Here is a 14,566-nt window from a genome sequence, read left to right on the forward strand (position 1 = left end):
TAATACATGGTACACAGTTTTAAAGAAGAAAAATGAAATTGCTGTAAAGAAACATGAAATTTAACAAGGAGATAACAATACGGACCACAACTTCCTTGTAGTCCCACTAGTCGCTTTTGGGAGGATATCCTGCTGTTTCCTCTTTGGAGAGGAAGAGGAATGGCTGTTCCAGCAACATGTAATTGCCTGAGCTGCTCCTGCAGCCTGGCATCTCCCAACACTGCTTCTGCCTGGGAATTCAGGAGGGGACTAGGAGCACGTTTCCTCCTGCGCTTTAGTGTGGTTTAAAGCCTAAAGCCAAGAGCCATCTTTGACAGGGATTCCAGCTGTGGCCTTTGAGCCCGGGGCACATGTCAGTTATTTATCTTCTCTTTCACCATACCAAACAGGGAATGGATTGGAAGGAATGTTCTTAAAGTAGCAAGAGCCTATGCTATAAAGTCGAGTAACAGAAGGTGATATGGATCTTTCTGTTGAACCTTCTAAAGAAACACATTTTAAATGAACACACAAGAAACTAATGCTAATTAAGTAATAGTATTCCATGGAGACCTGTGGTAGACACTATTATAGTGCATTAGCGAGCTATGCATAATTCAGCAATGCTGAATGCTTTCAGACATCATCTACAGGGCATTTTGCATAAGTATGGACTTAATAATTTGTCCCTTCGTGTGCATGCCTGAGTGTTCCTACGGGCATCGTTTGGCCTGCAAAATGCCTATTACTGGAGGTGATGTACAAGAAAGGAAGCATCCATTCTGAGTCTTGAAAACCAAGCTGAGATGATAGGATGGGTCGTTAGAAAGGTTGTCGTATTTGTAAACAGACATTAAACATGGAGGCTTATGATGTGGTGGGTTTTTTCCTCTGCTCTGTGCAGGCACTTTTCCAAAAAGAATGGCAAAAAATAGGCAGTTCACAGAAGACCAAGTCATAAGCTAGCATTTTTCAAAACGGTGGCTTAGACGCAGGCATGTGGAAACATGCGTAGGCACCTAACCAAGTGGTCTGGCAGTATAGCCATGAGTGATGGAGTTAAAGCTACTTGGTGAGCTACTGCTAAAGCGAGTTGTCACAGCTTTGTGTTCTCTTCTCCTCCTCAGCAGCAAAGTTAAGCTAGCAGGGAATGTATTTTGTCTTGCCACTGGAGTAGGATAAGGACATGTAAGTGGACAATTACAGTGACTCAACTGACAAGAATTAGCTACTACATTAGCCTTTTATTTCTTGCCCTTACCTCTTCTTTTCAGAGGGTTGGTAACCTGGTCACCCCTTGTCAGGCTAATTGTCTGTGAATCTTAAGACCCTTATTTTAGGTACTCATAAAATAGAAAGATGACTTGCTAATGGGACTTTATGCACATTTGATAATGTACTATTTTATCATTGCTACCTGTCAGGATAAACAGCAGGGGCTTTTGCAGGTCCCCTCAGCAGCATGCCTCTTTTTGACACCAGTCCTAGAAGTCTTGGAAGGGTATGTGTTCACCCTATGTCGCCGCATATTGTTATATCTGAGTTGCAGCAACCAAGATATATTTGTGCTCATTGCAAGTACTCACAAAGTAGCAGGGCATAATTGTCCCTCTGCAAGCAGCTCTCTCTAAACTATTGTTTAAAACTGCCAGACGCATCTTTGTTCTTTATTAAGAGTAAGGCAACAACACAAAGTCTGTACTTATCAGGAGATAATCATTCCCCAAGGGCATTTGAAGCACTTCACAACCAAAAGGTTGTGATTACTCCACGATTGCTATACTGCTTATTATTCCTTATTGCTTAATTATAGAACCAGAGTGTGTTTGCTGGATGCTGTCATCTAAATAAGGTTCTCCAGTTCTCATGCTCTGCTTCAGTGTTACGTGGACTGGGAAGCTTTGTAGCATTTCAAGATGATGTAGGGGATAGCAGTAGGGTGGGCCAGTCATGGCAGCTCTTCTGGCCTTCAGAAAACCAGGGTGTTCAATCCCTGCCCTGACAAATGCTTGCTGAGAGCCCTTGGGCAAGTCACTCACTTATGTATACCTCAGCTCTACACCTCTGCTCTTACCATAAATAAGGGGGTGTCAGTATCTAGAACAGAAATAGTATAATGGACTTCATCCTGACCTCTAGGTATGGATTTAGGCAACACACTATGAAGACAATAATTTTCTTTTTAGCGTGTGCACATTCAGCTGACTTATTTTGAGTGGTCTTTGGTGGAGCGCAGTGGCTGAGGGTCGTGTGTGCGTGGGGGGTGAAAGCGCAAGAGAAGAGGGGATTTAATATCTTAAAATACTCTTCCTGAGTTCACAAGACGTGTGACTGCAGCCCAAGTGGTCTGGCTCCCCGCCACGCCGAGAGCTCATTTGCTGTCAACCAGAGAGAGCCTCTCAAACAGAGGCTGGGGCACCGTTCACATTTCTTAAGGTTTATTCAGATTTCCATCTCTGGTTAAAGTAAGCCGATGCAGTTTGTGCTTGCCAGGCTGTGGTGCTGTAATGGATCACGCGCAGGTGGGTTACTAGGTTGGCAGCAAGCCCACCTGAAACAGGCGTCGAATGCTGCCGTGTTTCAAAAAGGCTTTGATGTCTCCTCTCGTTAGTGAGTCAATGAGTCTTACATGACTGGCTGCCTGGAAAGGCAATGTACTGTTGTGGTTATGCATTGGAAAAGAGTAGGAAGTGCGGCCTTTTCCAGGCTCACTGGGCCTAGAAATCTACCCTGAAGAACTGATATTTTTAGGTCTTTGATTTAATATTTCATGGAATCAGGTAACCTACCCTAAGGAAGGGAAAAGCCACCCAAGTTGTATTTTAACATTAGCCTTGATTTTTTGAGTGTATACATTCAAAGGAAGATGGGATGATGGGTTACAAATCTCATTTCTAAATCATCACTTAAATTTCCAGACGAAATTCCTGCTGAACTTTGTTCCTTAGACTTGTTTTTGAAAACTTGAATAAGAAATAGACTTGGTGAAACTGCCTTATTATTACAAGGCTGGCATAAAGTCTACTTAATGAGGTGCTTTTTGCGGCAGTGGTTGATTTTTAAAATCCCCCTTCTCACTCCTGAAATCCAAACATTAATAGCACCTCCCATTGTGGTGCTCTCTGCTAGTGTGCATCTTCTGTCTTCTGCAAGGGGCTGCATGCAATCCTGCTAGTAAGCTCTTGTGTCATAAATAGAATTTGTTCAGGAAATAAAAATGTATTGTTTTCATTGTTAGAGGATGCTACTAAATTGGCTGTATGTTTGTCTAATAATCACATCTAAAGCTGATTATTCTGGTAATAGCCTTAAGATATTATTTAAAAATAAATATATAAATGCACTACTTTTGTACTAATACTAGTTTTTAATCTCTTCTTGTTTCTATGAAGTCTGAATGAGATTTTCAAAATTGAATAATAATTTGATCTGTTAATCTTTTGAAGCTAGTAATTTTATTTTCCCCTCTTTGCAGTCTCTGAGGCTCGCAAATGAATAGAGCTTCATTACTGGAGTCTGCATTTAATAACCATTATCCATTATCTTGTAATTAAGACTCCCTGTAACGAATCATGAGGACAATGCAAAAATACATAGTACATTTCTTTAATGAACTGGAAAATGTTCATCTTGTTCTATTTAGTAATGAGTTGCTGAATAGTCGTTAAATCCACTGGAGAATAGAGCTAGATGGATTTTGAAGACTATCTTGAGTTTGTGGTTAATCTATTAGAATTAAAATTTCATCTTCTATTTTTATCAACAGCTGATTAGAAGTCATTCTGTTTGACCAAATTGATTAGAAGACCATATACAAGGGCAGCTGTTGTTTAATGAAAGTTTTTAATGAAACTGTACCATAGAGACTTGTAATTATAAGACTTATAAAAGCTTTGACTTACCTTATACTAGAAAAAATGAAAAGTATTGCGCTGAAGGACTTTAAGTGCTACATTTCGAAAGGGAAATTAAAAATATAATTTGGTGCTGTTGAAGTTTCACTTCCACTGTTACTTGTTTTAATGTGACTATCAGATGTCCATAGTGTCTCTCTGGAAGGGATTAGCTCTGAAATATGTAGCTCAATTGTCTCTCATATGTCCTCCGTTCTTTGCAAAGCTCAATCAACTGTTAATTGCCTCTTTTGTTCATCGCACTTTTCTCTGGAGTTAGAACTTTTTTCACAAATAACTGTTTCTCTTTAGAGTGGGAATTGTCATAGGAGGGTGCAATTTAATCACCAACAGGCTGAGTTAGTGCCTAGACAGGAAGCCTACAGAGAAAACCGTGGTCTTATGAGACACAGTGTTAGTGAAACCGTTCGATTAAGTTTAAATCACGGGATGCAGAGACATGCCTGGCTTTGTCTTAACTTCCTACCAGGCTGAGACCTAGCTGCCTGCCAACCTTTGTCAGGAAGTCTCTGGAGTGTGCCGCAGTTGCACCGTCAAAATGTAGTCTAGGCAACTCTTTGGCTTGAGCCAGTAGTGAAACTTCCCGGCTTACTCTAGGGGATGTTGTAGAGGCATCATCATTCAAATAAGAGACAAAATGGACCCTAAGCCAAATTTGAAGTGGAAGCAGATGCAGTGCCAATTGACTTAAGTGGATGATGCACTACTACACGATGTTTGAATTATTCCTCCTCTTCTCCCGATTACTTTTGATAATTAATGATCCCACAGTACACCTTTTCTAAGAAGTAGGTTCCCAGGGATGAAGTGCGCCCTAATGCAATTAAAGAAGTTTTTGTCATTGTATTGTGTCAATGAAGGTTCATACACTGCAAGGCAATTTTTTTGTTGTTAGTTTCTTAGCTTTTTGTTATATTGTGCTGCAGGATTTTTTTTAAGCCAACCCAGAACAGCAAGAATGCACAAGTATTCAGGACAGGCAGTGGGGAATATTGTTCAGAAGTGAAAGACCAGAAAAAAATAGGCCAAGGATAACTTCTGCTTCTTCAAATAACACAGATGTTTTGACCTTTTCTACTGCATTGTATCAGACTGTCCTTTAAGTATAGTAATTTGCAATGTTGCAATCACAAAATGCATGAGAAGGGAGTTTTTCCGCTGTTTACAATATTACACAGCTGGTTTCATAAGTACACGTGGGATTTCTTTCCTTTCACTTTAAATAGCTGCGGGAGATGCAATACTAGTCTGTCAAATGTGAGACTAAATAGATGCAAAGTTAAATTAAAGAAAATGATGAAAATTGTTTCTATTCAGGAAGATCCTTGTGTAAATACTAAAATGTTGATTTATATGCAAAATTTTTCAGAGGAAATAATTTCCATTGTTGTAGTTAGTCAGACACATTCCTATTAATGTATATATACACATATATTCAGTGTCCGTACAGGAACATTTGTTATATTGGACTGTCCTGAAGAGATTGTTAGTCTGATAGCTAGAGCAAAGAATTAAGAGCTGGGATGTTCATTTAGCCACTGAGATGTCTGTCTTGCTCTGAAACCAGGTGGGATTATCCTCCTGCTCTAGTCTCGAACCAGAGCAAGCTTAGCACCGGCACCACAGGGACGTACGTGTAAGGGAATGCTTCATAGTTGCTGTGAAACATGAGGACATCTTTGGATGGTGTGAACTATGTATGTGCAGAGTGGCTCTTGTTCTAAAACTACCATAAAACTTTCTGCTTCCTTTCAGGTTCTGATTTTATAAAGACGTCTACAGGAAAGGAGGTGGAAAACGCGACCTTTCCAGTTGGAGTAGTCATGATGCGAGCCATTAAAGAATTCTACTGGCAAACTGGCAACAAGGTAATTCTCACTACCTTTATAAAAATTAACCAAACAGGCTCACTGAGAAGGAAATAAGGCTGTAATAGTTTCAAAATGCAGAACATAAAAATCCACATACATTAGCTTCTGTGGCTCTGAGAGCAATGGGTCATGTGACTTCTGTCTTGTATTCCTCATTTGATTTGCTGATATTTGTATACTTTTTTTAGAAGTAAAAGAAAGCTTTTGGCTTTACTCCCTTGAATACCTGTCACTTTGTTCCATAAAAGCTCGTGCAATCTTGATGCATCCCCTGCTGCGTTTGGGTTTGGGTTTTGTTTCACCCTTTAAGGTATTTAAATGGTCATTTCCATTAATAACAGGGTAAATATGAAGCTGACAGTGACTGGCATACTCCCGTAAACCTCAGTGGAGCTATACAAATTTATAGCCATTGAGAACCTGTCCAGTGTACACAACTGTATGTTTTGGCTTTGTTCTGGCAACCCAAGGGATAAATTCTACTTTTTCCTCCCTTGCCCAGAGTGGCTTTCCAAGGGGGCAAGAGGGCAGATCCAGTTGGATCCTGTTATCTGGGATGGAGGGAGAGAGAGAGGGACAGGGGCCAGAAGAACATTGTGTCCTGGTACACGTTTATCCATCAGGTCATTGTCAAGTGAAGTCAGTGGAGGCAAGGAGCAGGGGGAAGCGTATGGCAGAGCCAGTGATGAACTATCCATGCATCCATCCTTGCGCTGAAGCAGTGAGAAAGCAGAGGTTATCCAGGAAGGCTTAAGCCGTCTCTCCCCTCCTTTTTCCATGGGCAAGTGGCGGCTGCCAATTAGATCTGGTGCTGGTGTTCAGCAGTGGGCTTTGTCCTCACCTGCAGCCTCGGGAAAGATAACCGTATCTCTAGCTAAGACCCTCTCCCCATTTCTGGGTCACTCTTCCATCATCTCCAGCTCACCCCTTCTATCCCTTTTGCGGGGGTATGGTGTTAGGACGTGGGATGAGCAGCGGGATAGGAGCTGAGGTGGCTTCAGGGGCTGTTGGAGCTTGAGGAGCATGTGACAGCAGATTAGACGTGTCCGTCTGCTCTCTGTAGTCATCTAGATGAGGCCAGTGTGGATCCCTGGGCTGTCCTCACTCCTCCCTTCCCCAGCCTGCATCTCTCTGACACACAACAACTGGAGCAGCTCCGATAGTCTTCCTGCTGCGGGAGCATCATCGCTGCTGCCAACCCGAGGCAGGTCCCTGGGGCCAGGTGACTCACCTTGGCACCAGCGCTGCTTACGCGAGCTGTGTGCCAGAGATTGGGCTCTGCTGCATTAACACAGCTTTGTACCTATAATTGGATATAAATGTTAAATTCACCTTTTGCTTTAAAAGGATGCATTCATGGTATAAAATGTGTTATTAAGAATGAGTGCTTATGTCTGTGTGCATGTGTGTGTCAGTGAATTAGATGTAAACTGACTTTATGTGCTTTTATTAACTGAAGACAATATTATCGGTGACAAGAGATTTCTAAATGGTTTCTTTAACAAACTAATTTTGCTGCTGTAGGGATGCTTTCTAGCAAGGCGTTGGCTGGGAAAAACAGGTTAATACAGAAATTAAACTTCTTCGAGGAAAGGAACAAGTTGCAGAGTAACATTTATTGAATGATAAGCTGTGGTGGTGATATGAAAAGTGTGCAATATAATGGGAAATAATCTTTTCCTGTCATTATTGAAGGACATACATAAATTGGTTTTTCTGTTGGGAAAACCCCCAATCCAGAAAAACTTATTACTTTTAATAATATAAGGTGAAGAGAAAATTCTTGAGGAGATGAACTTATTAAGCAAAATAATGAAATGCTGTGAAACAGCAGGAAAGTGGTAGCTGGACTTTGTACTGCTCTTGAATTAAATTCCAACCCCCCTTCCTTTCTGCATTTTTGTGGCAGTCAGATGTGCCGTTTGGAAAGCTGGTAAATGGAGGAGAGGACAGGCTTGTCTTTGTCAGCTTTTTTGCAAAGAAAAGAGCTTTCAGAATTTGCTAAAAGGGAAAGGAATTCTGCATGGTGTTTTTAATTCTCTTATTAACTCTATTTTACTTGGTTTTGCCACAGATTATCTCAAAGAGCTGTAATATTTCTAGGAAGAAACCTAAATTTGAATTTCATTAGAATTTCACTTCCTGAGGGAAAACACATTCCCACCATTTTAATTTTTTGTCTAGAAGATACTTTTCCTGTTGCTGTCGTTTAAATTCCTTTTGGAAATGTAATGTTAACAGATGTATGCATACACTCATGCATCCATCCGTCCATCCACAAAAATACAGTCTTCGTGTTTTGGATTTATCAAGCTTTTTCAGTTATTGTTCTTTACAATCTTGTTGGAAATATGCTGTTATCACAATGCTTTAGTGTGAGAGAAGGATTTATTCTGTGTTTGCTTGTCCTGAAATCACTGTAAAAAAAATTACCAAACACATTTAAAAACAGATACTTTTTGATTCCAGTATTACATCCATAAGTTACAAAGAAATCCTCAATGCAGTGAGGTTTCAGGAATGTATATACAGAAATCAGAATGATAATTGTTGCGGAAGGGGGCTGACAGGAAGGATATGAGGGAAATGTAGAAAGAATCATGTGCTGCCGTAAAGATTGTTCAAATTTAATATTTTTTTTTTTGATGCACAAACACTTTTTCCTAATTCTCCTTGTTTTTCAAGAGCTTAATAAGCTGCTGCAGGCCAACATTTTGGCTAATGCAGGTGACAAAATTTTTGGTGAGGGATTTGATAGCTGCGTCTCACAAGCTCTGTCTCAGATTGAGATGCGTTTAAATGGCACGTAACCAAAAGACTGGCATTAGGGGTGCATGCCAAGTCACCTCAGTGCTGGCTCTGCACAGCAGGTCGTTCATGGGATTCAAGATGTGCTTTGCCTCCAAGGCAGGTTTTTTTGATGTGTGTACCTCTACATACATGGCAGTTCACCTGACCAAATATGACATGTATCTCACATCAAGTGACTGAAAGCTTATCCAGCATGTGGCAGAGAAGTTTTGCAGTTCCTGTGAAGCACAAAACTTTCAAATTTCGGTAAAGACAGACCCAATTTAATTCCCATTTGTAAAATTTTAGTGAAAATTAACCCTCTGGTAGGTTTGAATCATGTATAACCCAATAATGTACAACTGTGGTGTACAGGCTTTTTATAAATCACAGCCATCTCCCACTGCTTCCCATATGAGTCAGCTGCCTCGTGCTTTATTTCAGCATCTTTGGTGTTATGTTATTGCATGTATGTTTGTTGTTATATATTTGGAATTAGATTGTGACATGGGCAGTAGGTGGTACGCAGATATTCCAGGTCCTGCCTCAGTCCCTTGGCCTGACATGTCCTTATGCAAAGTACTCCCATTAGACCTCAAACCCAGCTGCTGAGAAAGTGCACTGGGGTCAGAAGTGTTACTCCCTCAGTTGTGGTCCCTTAGGAGGAAAATGTTACCTTTTGCAGTGATGGTTGAGGCTTGATAGCTCTCAGCACTCATCCAGAGTTTATACTGCGTGGAGTCAGATACTTACTGAGTAGAGTTGTTACATACACCACAGGCACTTTGAGACTGCAGGTGTACAAATGCTGATTGCTCTTCTAGGGTTGCTGATGAATGAAAATGTGTGTTGCACTTCTTTTTTTTCTCTATAAAGGTTGGATTTAAACCTGCTGGGGGCATTCGGACAGCAAAAGACGCTATTACTTGGCTTATGCTGGTGAAGGAGGAACTGGGAGTGGAATGGCTAACACCAGAGCTCTTTCGCCTGGGTGCCAGTAGTTTGCTGGAAGACATTGAGAAACAGGTTAGTTGTTAATTGTTTTCAGCTTGGTGGAGAGAAAAAGTAATCTTTCTAAATGTGCTGGCTTACTGTTTTTGCAGAATGTGCTTTTTGGTGCTGTTTAAAAGATAATAGAACATACATCTAATTCATTATTAATGACAGGTTCACTTCCAGCCCAGTATTTCTTTAAATTTGGCCTGTTATTACAGACATCTGGGACTCTGGTATTCCAGCAGCTGGCGATTGCCTTGGCCAGGTTTGCGATGTGGTGTGACTCTATGGAGACTTTTGCAAATGTGTGGTAGTGCGCTCCCCTGCACTCCTAGCTGTTCCCAGTTCAGCTGACCCTCAGAATATCTCAGAGACCCTTTGTGTCACTGGGTCGCAACTGTTCACAATGTATTTTCATGCTGTGGAGAAAGTCACATCTCATCCTACATGTGGTACTGCCGGTAGAGAAGGTTTTACATATTGATTATTTTCTGGGGGGAAAAAAGCAATTGACTCCTACAAAGCCTCATTTTTCTAATTGCTTTTATTTCTGTGCAGTGACACAGGCTGGTCGCTGTGTTTCCTGGCAGACAAAGAGTGTATGAGGTGCAGTGGCAATGTGTAGTTCCCGGTGGGAAGAAGGGTTCTGACCTATCTACCCGTGATCTACCTCAGTGACGCAGGGTATCAGCCCCGGAGGGTACAGTGTGGTGTCATAGGAACTACTAAACCACTAGGGCTGCTGAACTTCACTCCCATGTTCATTAAACCCAGGAGATGAGGTGATATTAGCTTTAACAAAGAAAAAAGTCTGAGAGTCCTCGTGCTGTTGCTGCTGGTGGGAGAACATGAGATGTAGGGGATTTAGTGGAGAAAAAAAGCACCAGTCTGTTCCCTTTCCCACCTTTCCTAGCAACTGAAATACTGACATGTCTTAAGAAATATAGAACAGCTGAGAGATGTCAGGTGAATATTCATGACGGTTGAAAACCCCTGGCTCACTCCTGCAATGAGAAAAATACTGGCTTGCTTCATTGCCAGGCTGCCTCTGCCTCACTCTTGACCTAAAATTATGTCCCTGGTTATGACACAGCAGCATGAGCTTTCTTGTTGCCACTGCCATTGCTGCTGAGTCTTACAACACAGCCAGTGATTGTGTCGCACGATTTCTTCTGATTTTTTAAGGTTGGCATCCTGTTATCTGCCAGGGATTGCAGAAATGCCCCAGTCATGACTAAAACTCTGCTATGCTGTGCCATCTAAAGACATGTAAGATAAAACGTCCCAATCATTATATTCAATGAAACAAACAGATATTTAAAAAGACCCAAACAAACATAGAAAATGGGGAGAGCACTCCCCCACCTCCAAGACAGGACAGGTAAAAGAATAGTTTGAAACAAGCCATATAAAAGCATAAGCAATTTGGGATACTTTGAATATCACAAAAGAATACTGAAATTGTCAAAATCAGATTACAGTGAGCGTAAAGCATTGTCTTCTCCCTGGCTTTTTTTGAAAGCTTAGTTAAAAGCAACAAGGGTCTTTGCTTCTTACTTTTTTTCCAAGCAAAGCAGCAAGAGCCCGTAGTTCAGATCCTATAAACAAGGCTATAAAGGTATATTACATCATATTTTATGCACGCACCCACACATGCACAAACAAATATCCATCATCTTCATCTGGCATGCCTTTAATTTGTTACTTCCTTGACAGTTTCAGATTTATAGTCGTATATAATTCCATCATAAATTTTCTTTTTTTCTTGCAGATTTTCTATCACGTGACTGGCTCTTACGCACGTCAGCATGACCTGGCAATGGCTTAGACACAAAATCAACTCAGGATTACTTTTACAAAAGAGGTCTTTAAGCAAACAGCATTCAGAAGTCTTCTGACAACCAAGTGCATATGATAGAATTAAAGACCTAATTCTCCCTTCTTCATATTTTATAGTATTTAAAAATATGCTCAAGTCTGCTGGTTGTACTTGATCCAAAAGCAGAAAAAATGGTAATTCTGAAATAGTTAAATAGTTAATACTTACAGATTTGCAAAGTTAATCTTGCAAAGTCTTCCTCAGACCAGCCTGAAAAGCTTATTAATGGCAACACTGAAATACTATGAAAAAGATTTAGGTGGCCTGGTAACACTTTGCAGTCACAGAATATGAAATATCTATGGAATGTTTCAGATTGCTAATTAAGAACTACAGATCTTGGAATAGCTTTCCACTCACCTCAGACAAAATCTTCTGCCACAGACGTGTTGCACTATTAATTGTTATGTTGATTCAGTTTCAAGCATTGTAACCTGAGAAAACGAAACTTGGCTATTACTTTCTTTTATAAAATGTCTCTGTAGCAAAAAAAGTCTTTTTTTTTTGTGGTATTTTTTTGCCCCAAACTTGGGTACAGACATCCATATTTAGACCCTTGAATAAAGGTGGCTTGATTTCTAGAACAGCTGAGTATCCACAGTTGCTCCTGAAGTTAATGGGAGCTCTGGGTGATCAGAACAACTGAAAATCAAGCAGCATCTATATAGGTGCCTAACTATGCATTCAGCGGCCTATTTTTAGGCATTTCACTCTTAAAATTTTAGTCTAACTTGCTTAGAAGCTCCCATTGCTGTCTCCTGTCATTTTAGAACACATTCATGCAAATCTTTCCATTTTAATGTAGGGGGCTTTGACTGTCAGTTTGCAGGTGTCACTGCTATGCTGGCTGAACTTCAACTTTGCCGTTCTAAAAACAATTCTTTAATTTAAAAGGTGATTTGAATTTTGTCCTTTACAGGGTTTACAGCTTTAATGTAAAAGGTACTTTTCTCTGGGCGCACTAAGAATAATACCAAAATCATCAACACCTTTTGAATATTAGACTGGAGCTAGTAAATTCATTATTTCAGAACTGCATTCTGCTCACTAACCAGAGTTGTACTAAAAACTTAATTATCTTATCATCATGACTAGTCTCACTGACTTAAGTAGGTCTCATCAGGGAAGTAAGAGGAGGAGGATTTTGCTGTAAATCAAGCTACAAGGTACATTTATTACAAAGAGATCTGTGTTTCATAAAGATAATAACTCTGTTATTTGTCTGGTTATACCACCTGAATCACTAGTGTCTATAAAACACCTTGGACAGATAGGAAAGCTGAATGGGGAAAAACATATATCAGAGAAACAACATATACAGAAAGCAAAATCCTATATGCACTAAAAATAGGCCTTAATTTCCCAGGAAGTAGTTAACGCAAGGCGCTCGGCCTTTTTCTGGTTTAGGTCTCAACACAGAAAATGAGGCTGAGCTGTGACTATATTTTCACATGTCTGTTTTCCTGGAAAGTAGCCTTTTTTGCCATGGGTTTTCCTTCTGATTTCACTGCCATTTTCTTGAAGGAAGAATCCAGTGCCTGTTCGTGTATTTACAGGAAAATTCTGCTGCTGAGTTTTCAGGAATACAGAGCCCATTTTACGAAGTCAGCTCCCACCAGGTGCTTGCCAGGTTGACCCTCTGCCATGCCCTCCCAGTTTAGCTCTAGCTGTGTAAATGTTAGAGAGTATTTCAATCCTTTCATAGCAGAAAGATTCACCTCACTTGCAAAGCACAGTTTTTCATTGTTGGTTGTCTTTTGGACATTTAGGGTGAAGATAGAAGCTATTTTTTGGAGATGCTTTAGTCTCTAGGTGAAGGACTCCGTGTAGTTCCTTAAAATTAATGAAGGTCCAACTTTGCCGTCTAACTATTTAACATGAGTACCTCTCAGAACAACCTCACTGTTTCCATGGGAACTACGTGTCAATTAATGAATTTGTCAGGAGGAATTACTGTATTTCTGTTGTCAGCTCCCCTTCGTTTTCATGTGGACATGGGCTGCTGCTGGTTACTTCGCTTCAGAGGGAACAGGCTCCATTTGTGGAGGGAGAGGTTTGGCTTCCTGAAAAGTTGAAGATAGCCACTTCCCTTTTCCATGAAGATTACAAACTCACTGATATGAAATGTTGTGCAGCTCCAAGCCAACCAGTGTTTTGGGAGAAGCTGGATCGGAAAGTAACTTAAACATTTTTCCTGTTGAAAACTGTAGTTTTTTGGGGAAAAAAAAAAAAAAAGAAACAATGGAAAAGTAACAGAATGTGTAAATGCATTCAAATAAAGATGATTCTGGTTTAAGGGTGGGTTTTTTTCAAGGGATAAGCAGAAGGCTCAGTGTTACAGAGTGACAGGTTGTCTTTGTTAACTTCTCTGTGACTCAAGTGAGTTGTATTCATAGTGTCTGTGGTTGTGGACCCCCAACATGACCCAGAGCCTCGTCTTTCACTCCTCCTACAGAAGCTGCTCGTACCAGCCAGGTACTGGCCTGTTGACAGCCCTAGGCGATGCGAGGGAATGAACGTGGGCCCGTAGTCCCATCAGGAGCAGCAGGGGACCAGGCTGGAGACATACAACAATGCATGTCCAAGGTGGCCCATCCAGGAGACAGCTACCAAGAGTGCAGGTCCGAGGTCCATCCCAGAGGCCGGGCTGGAGACTGGAACTCCTGCAGTTTAGCTCAGGGAGGTGCTGAGGGCCATGGGCCGAGCTGGAGTGGGGCTCCTGGCTCCCTGCTGTGGGTCCAGAAGTGTCACTGGGCTTATTCCAGTACTGAGCCCGTGAGAGAGCCAAACACAGGGGGTACAGGGAGTAACATGAGTTTTGAGCTCAGGTTGGAGACTGGCGTGGCAGGGCCTATGCCCCCACCCACGGGGAACTGGAAGCGCCCACGGTGTGGTCTTCTAGGCTCGCTGCCCTTCATCCTGACCAACACTTCCACTGCCCTCTCTTCCATCTTCCCCATTGCTGACGGACGTTTGCTGCTATTTAGTTCCCGTGGTCAGGGGGTGGTTGAGATTTATTGCTGCAGCTGGTTGTCACTCCTGCGGGCAGCACGTGAAAGGCGATGGGGACCTGAACTCAGTCAGGAACCAGGGAGGGAGCGATGCTCCATTGCTGTGTAGACTTTGGGAAAAGTTCA

General features: G+C 41.4%; 1 protein-coding gene across 1 annotated transcript in view; it reads left to right on the forward strand.

Moving 5' to 3' along the window:
• DERA (deoxyribose-phosphate aldolase) overlaps positions 1–13,723 on the forward strand; it is a 56,278-nt gene extending 42,555 nt beyond the window's left edge. Inside the window, exons 7-9 of the mRNA XM_074585490.1 lie at positions 5,649–5,761; positions 9,431–9,580; positions 11,322–13,723. Of these exons, the coding sequence (XP_074441591.1) occupies positions 5,649–5,761; positions 9,431–9,580; positions 11,322–11,378 (320 nt within the window). The 3' untranslated portion in view covers positions 11,379–13,723. The remainder of the gene's footprint in view (positions 1–5,648; positions 5,762–9,430; positions 9,581–11,321) is intronic.
• The last annotated feature ends 843 nt before the right edge of the window (positions 13,724–14,566 follow it).

This window comes from Larus michahellis, chromosome 1, assembly GCF_964199755.1.
Source record: "Larus michahellis chromosome 1, bLarMic1.1, whole genome shotgun sequence".
NCBI lineage: Eukaryota > Metazoa > Chordata > Aves > Charadriiformes > Laridae > Larus > Larus michahellis.